This window comes from Glycine max, chromosome 7 (genome assembly GCF_000004515.6).
Source record: "Glycine max cultivar Williams 82 chromosome 7, Glycine_max_v4.0, whole genome shotgun sequence".
Lineage (NCBI taxonomy): Eukaryota > Viridiplantae > Streptophyta > Magnoliopsida > Fabales > Fabaceae > Glycine > Glycine max.
Window position 1 is genome coordinate 21513569 of NC_038243.2, and position 7330 is coordinate 21520898.

Consider the following 7330-nt stretch of genomic DNA (forward strand, 5'->3'; position numbering starts at 1 on the left):
CGAAGACCTCTCCGAAATCGCACACGGTGGTCAATGTCTCAGCATATCAGTGTTACAGTTGTGGATTTTGTAAGTCATTTTATATTACTTTTAATTACCTGAGTTATTGCTTTCAATTCATAAATATTTAACTTTGACTTAACATAAACAGGCATCTCATTGAAACATGTATGCGAGTGGGGAATTCTTATATCTATGGATTCCTCGAGCCACAGTCCATTCAGAGGTCTGAGCAATCGCAGTTTGAGTCTGAAAGTTACATAAAGAGTTGGATGCAGAGTTCATAACGCGATGTCTATCTTGGAGCCTACCTAAATGGGTAAGTCACAAAATAACTAAATTTAATTAATGTTTACTAATTTACTAACCCATTTTAGGTTCCACTGCAGCGGACACTGGCAGATGGTGGTCATCCTGCCCAAGGAACACTTAGTTGTCTGGTTTTCTTCTTTGCATAACAGGCCAGACAACTACCTTAAAGAGATTATTAATAGGTTAGTGTTCTTTTCAATAAATTTGCATTGTAATACCTTAACGTACAACACCGGTTTTTAATTGTTACACATCTGGAACAGTGCTTTAAAAGGTCTTAATGATGCTCCACAGCCTAAATCAAAGGCTTCTGCTAGGTGGATTGTCGTCAAGGTACGTCATTTACATAAAACTTCCACTTATATATATTTCTTTATGTGTCTGTACACTAGTTGTTTAATTAATATCCAAATTTCATTATGTATTTAGTGTAATAGACAAAAAGGAAGTACTGAGTGCGGCTACTATGTGATGCACTAGATGTCCACCATCATTTTAGGAACTTTTAGGAATAATTGGGAAGCGGTAAGTTTATTTCAAACAAAATCGATTTATTTATAATTTGTATTACATTATTAACTTATTATGATTTATTTCATCATGCAGTATTTTAACGATCCTAGACCATTGGAGCCAGAGAGATTAAAGGCATTGCGAATCCAGTGGGCACAATTTTATCTCCGAGTTAGAGATCAGGCCTAGGATTTAGGGACATTATCTTTAGCTTTAGTTTACTTTAGTTTAACATTTTTGACATTTTCTATTTAATATGAACATTGAATTCATTTGATGATTGTTCTTTATGATAAATCAATTATTTGATGTTTATTATCATTAAAACTGCTTAAAAGCATAATAAAATGTTTATTTGCTGTGAATTGAGCTTGAAATTGCATTTGACAAGTATAATTTTGGGTTTACTGTAAAAATAGAAAGTATATATAAAAAAAAACTTGAAAACAACATCGGTTATTAACAAAAACCGATGTTAATATGATAAACAACATCGGCTATTTACAAAAACCGATGTCGACATGAACCTTAACATCGGTTGTAGTAGAAAACTGATGTTAACGTTTGTATATTAATATCGGTTATTTGTGTATAACCGATGTCAGCGTTTGTATTTTAACATCGGTCATCTGTAGATAACCGATGTCAACTCTTGTATATTAACATCGGTTATTTATAAATAACCGATGTGAACATTTGAATATTAACATCGGTTATCTACACATAACCGATGTTATACACAAAGAACTACACCAAATAAGTGTATGCATCATCAACGTTGACATCGGTTTTCTAGAAAAACCGATGTTAATGGAATATATTAACATCGGTTATCGTAGGAAACCGATGTTAATATGTTATATTAACATCGGTTTTCTATAAAACCGATGTTAATATAACATATTGACATTGGTTTTACTGCAAAACCGATGTCAACGTTCATCATGCGTACACTTTTTTGTTGTTGTTCATTGTGTTTAACATTAGGTATTCAGAGAACCGATGTTGTCATATATATGTTAACGATGTTAACATTGATACATTCAACATCGGCACTTTCAACATCGGTTTTAGAACCGATGTAGAATGTTCTAAATAACCGATGTTGAAAGTGTATTTTCTAATAGTGAAAACAAAGCATAAAAACAATAAAGAAACCTCTCACAGGGAATCGTGTCAATTATAAAAACAAAAGAAAATGTAGGAAGTGTTGAGCAACACGTTAGCGCAATAAATGATGTGAAAGTTCAAAAGATAAAGTAGCATGTGTTTTCAAAAATAGATCTGACATGAAATACTTAATAAAGGAACATGACAAGTTAGCCTAGGAAAGGATCAAATACAAAGTCTGACAAAATTGCAAAACAAAAACCAACATATTCTCAAACAAGGATGCATTGTATTAACAGTTCAACATAACATAAATACCAACTTGAGAATCCGATGTCTAACCAAATGTCAAAGGTAAAAGGCGTATCAAAACCAAGGTGTGACAAAAATTTATTATGATGAAAGTTACTCATTATATAAACAAATTTGCAAAAGGTAAGTCAAAATTAAGATACGAACAACATCCCTGCAAAGCAAGTCGAATAATATGACTAAGAAAGTAATATATTGATAGAATTCCATTTAATTTCACAGTTGTCACATTTAAAGGAACAATTTTTACAATGATCACAAGATACGACGGAGATTCCAATCCCAATGAAAATAAAACAAAAAATCAAGCAACATCGGTCATCGTCAACAAAACTTTGGTACAACTTGAATAGATCTCTGAAAGCTTCCACTTTGACAGCAAAATTAATTACAACCGCTCTAAGCTATATCCTATGTTGGGCTGCAAGGAAAAGGCCAAAATAGAAACCAACAAATGTCAATCAACCCTGATAAGAAGATCACATCACCAAGAAAAGATGAGTGTAGATGATGGTGCCCCATGGCAACAGTGATTCCACATCCCAGGGAAGGCATCTCAAAACACTAAATCTACAACATTGACACAAGCCAACATCAAGACGGACTTTCCATGAAAGGCTCCCAATAGTACGCTATAGGAGGTGCACTAAACCAGTCCACCATAATTCCACACTGTCCAAGACTGATAGAAAAGTGAGAAAGTTTAACAGAATAAATAAATGCAAAAATGAGTATCCCCTGAAACTTCTCACATTCACTTTTAATCATGCAAAATATGTTGAAAAAAGAAGACAACAAAAATGGTTCTCAACATAATAAAAAAGTGGAAGAGAAGACTAAAAAGTTAATTCAACATTGTCATTAGTCACCAAAATACCCTCAACTTGAAAATGAAAATGTAGGAAGTTCAAGATATTTTGGATGACTAATACAGAAAAAAAAGACTAAAGAAGAAGCAAAAAGAGCTTGAGATATTTATAGGAAAATAAGATAGGAGAAGTAGCCAATAAGAAAAAGAAACATTAATCAATAAAGATAAATATGAAATCCATTTTGCCTCAACAAAAATCTGGGAAGAGTTCTCGGAAGAAGTGAAAGTTACATATATTCAATAAAGTATTAATGAAGTATAGAGTCAGTTACACCAAACCAACATTCAAGAGAATCTCGAAGAAATAAAGATGACAGAATAACATAGGTATTACAAAGAAAACCTAGAGATGCCAACAGAAGTCATATATAATTAACAAAAGATGAAACAAAGACATAAAGAACGAATAAAAATGAACACCAAAATTGGCAACAACATAAAGAAACTGTAGAAGCAAATATGTCATGAAGTTTTGATGATGCCAAAGAAACACGCTTCTTATGTTTCATCCAAAACAAGACTCCAAGAAATCCAAGATAAATGATAAATCTAGTCTCTAGAGTCTTAGAAAGAGTTTCTAAATTGATGATGCACAAGTTATGGCAAAAGGATTTTTTTTTAAAGTTTTTAAGAATTCATGAAAGTGGTATTTACTCTCTGGTAATCGATTACCAAAGGCTGTAATCGATTACCAGTGGGCAAAATGCTTTATAAAATGTTTTTAAAATATTTTAAAATATTTTTGAAAGCTTGTAATGGATTACACAAGGCTTATAATTGATTACCAGAATTTTTGAACGTTTAAAATAGCCTTTAGAAATTTGAATATAGATTTCGAAGTCTGTAATCGATTACAGAGTGTATGTAATCGATTACCAGAGTTAAAATTCAAATTTCAAATGTGAAGAGTCACAACTCTTCAGAAAACAACTGTGTAATCGATTACACCATTTTGGTAATCCATTACCAGTGAGGAATTTTCGAAAATAACTCCCAACAGTCACATCTTTTCTAATGTTTTTGAATGACCATCAAAGACCTATATATAGGTGACTTGGGACACTCCTCAGAGTTTTTACTGAACAAAAAAGTTTTATCCTCTCAAAAATCAAATTGTCTTATTCTCTAAAATATTCTTTGGTCAAAACACTTGCAAATTCAATAAGGAATCATTAAGTGATCTTCATTGTATTATCTTTCTCTTAAAAGAGAGAAATCTTCTTCTTCCTCTTCTTATTCAAAGAGATCTGGTTAAGGGACCGAGGGTCTGTTGTTGTAAGGTTATCTGAACACAAATGAAGGGTTGTCCTTGTGTGGTTAGACATTGTAAAAGGAATTTTTACAAGATAGTGGAAATCTCAAGCGGATTGCTTGGGGACTGGATGTAGGCACAGGACGTGGCCGAACCAGTATAAACTAAGTTTGCACTTTCTCTTCCCTTAAACTTCTTTTAGTTATTGTTATTTGTTTTTGCATTAAAGAAGTTTATTTTGAATTGTCTTGTTAGTAATTCATAATAAGGGTACATTGAAAATTTTAAAAAAGGAAAGTTAAAATTTTAATTGAGGAAATAGTCTTTGATATCTTAATTCAACCCCTCTCTCTTAAGATATATGAGGCCACTTGTCTAACAGAAACGAGCCAGAAAGGGAAGTAGACAAAGAAGATCACACAATTCAAGAAAGTCGGAAAGGGAAAAAGTAGGGTAAATGTGAATGTGATGATTAGTTTTACATATAACTAATGTAAATGTGATATTTTATACTATAATCGATATAAAATGTGATGTTTTTTACATCGATTATGCATATAGCCGATGTAAAAAAGTCATGCACGTAGGTTCAATTGAACCTTGTTTCGAGAAACAAAAAAATAATACATTTTAATTTTGTGAGGACAAAAAATATACTAAAAATTTTGCAAAACGGATTATGAACATTTTAATATTTATGAGGACAAAAAATATATTTTATCACACAATTATTCAAGATAAGCTTTAGATCAAATTCATTAACAATGATATGTAATTAATTCACTTATTTTATTGCTTAAATATGCTTTTGGTCCTTATAAGTTAGCGTTTTTTATTTTTTGTTCTTGTAAGTTTATTTTTCTAATTTTAATCCTTGTAAGCACAAACTTATGGAGACTATAAATGAAAAATAAGAATTTTACAGGACCAAAATTGAAAAAATATCAACTTACAGGAACTAAAATTAGAAAATGAACTTATAGGGATCAAGAATAAAAAAAATATTAACTTATATGGATAAAAAATATAATAGACCATTTTCTAATTTAAAAAAAATATTTTTAAATTTAATTTAATTTAATAAATTTTAATAACCATATGAAACAAATTCTTATTTGACCAAGAAAGGTTAGTTCAATTGATAAGAAATGAGCTCATATCTTATGAGGTGAGTTTAATTTTTGCTACTAATACAAGAATTTTGTTGGTAGGTAATTTATAAAATATCTTTAAGTATTTTTTGAGGGTCGAGACCTATGTGATTATGATGAAACTTGAGTTACTGAACTTTCTGTAAAAAAAAAATAAAAAAAATCTTATCTATTTTGCCGTGGTATATAGTTTTTGCTGTAACATACAATCACATTCCATACATCATATTTTCGTTACATTTATTTGATCAGCATAAGCATATACATATAGTTTATTTTCATCACCTCCTAGGTAGAAAACTTGATCACATAGTAATAAGTACAAGAGTAGTAAAGTTAAAGACACTTATTCTTTTTTTCCTTCAAGCACTGAAGCATTCAACAAGCATGGAAACCGAAGCCTCGGAATACATCAACCTAGGTGTGTGAACTTGCATATGTTGTTGGCCAGCAACCACAGCCAACCCAGTTGAACTCTTTTCCTTTTCTTGAATTCCCTGGCTAGGTTCAAGGTGAGAGGGGTTCCAGCCAGCACTAGAGAAAATGGTCTCACTCTTTTCCTTCAGCTTGGTCCACATGTTGCTTGGTTCAAACATGACTAAAGGCTTAAACAGATGTATAAAGAGTGATCAGCAAAATATGAAATGAAATCAAGACTTATAATAGTAAGGACACTTAGGATATTTTGGTTTAATTGAATCTATTGGTGGGGGTGGTAATTGGCAGTATAGATGGTTTGAAACGTTAAGTATCCAGGTACAAATAATGAATGAGATGAGGTTCTTTTAAATAATGAGACGGTGAATTGATGAAATCATTTGGATAAGTGAATGGAAGTGGCTCCCACCTTTCTTTCAATGTGTGTGCTTTTATGTGAAATAAAGATGGAAAACAGGAGGCCAGGTGGGCCTAGCTTTGGGATATGAAATCGATGTCTTAACTACGTTTAGAAAATTGAAAGATATACAAAACCGATGGATTGAAAGAGATGCTGGAATTTTCTACCAACACGTTGACACAAGTTAGGTTTGTGTCTCTTAACAAGTAGTTTAAAATTTAAATTTTGATCTTAAATATAAAATAAATTATATTAAAAGAATATTTATTTTATGTGTTTTTAGATATGACACCGACACATGAATAAGTATTGTTTTTTTAATCTTTGATTTCGACTCTTCAATTTCAACACCGGTTGAAATGTGTTATTTTATCTTCATATATGTTGGGTATCGAGTAACTCTCTTATCCCGTCCTCTATTGGATTTGTAAAATATATTTTTTTAAAAAAAATTATATTAAAAATTTGATTTTAGAAAAAATAAATCAATTGTTACATATTATTTTTAATTTCTTGTATATCAATAAATTCATTGTAACACATTTGTTTATAACAATCGTCAAGAAAAAAAATCTTAAATTATATAAAAATTTTAAAATAAAATTAACAAATAATAAATAAAATTTTACTAATTTCATGATTGAGACGGATACGGGACAAATATGGGTATGGATATGAGATGGGTAATGACATCTCCATCTCCGATTCTGATTAAAAAAGTCGGACAATCCTGGAATCCAATCCCTTATATGATCAACTCAGATATTCCTATTAAAATTGAGACATATTTAGACGGATAACCACCGGTGCAACTCTCTTTGCCATGCTATGTATTTTTATCAATTCCAACGTATTAACTAAATATTTCATATTAAGTCATGATTAGAAAAATAAATCTGAAATTTTCTTCGGGTATAGCTAATAATTCTAAAGGAAGTGAATTATTTTATCGCATGGACCCTAGGCGTTGG

At 31.0% G+C, this 7330-nt stretch overlaps 1 protein-coding gene across 1 annotated transcript; it reads right to left on the minus strand.

Annotated features, from left to right (window-relative positions):
• Positions 1-5711: 5711 nt before the first annotated feature.
• On the minus strand, positions 5712-6289 carry LOC113002191 (uncharacterized). Its single transcript, XM_026129287.2, has one exon. The coding sequence runs from the start codon at positions 6115-6117 to the stop codon at positions 5884-5886; it is 234 nt and encodes a 77-aa protein (XP_025985072.1). The 5' UTR covers positions 6118-6289; the 3' UTR covers positions 5712-5883.
• Positions 6290-7330: the final 1041 nt, after the last annotated feature.

Coding starts and splice junctions, on each gene's coding strand:
- LOC113002191 (XM_026129287.2), bottom strand. CDS start 6,117: ATGTTTGAACCAAGCAACATGTGGACCAAGCTGAAGGAAAAGAGTGAG.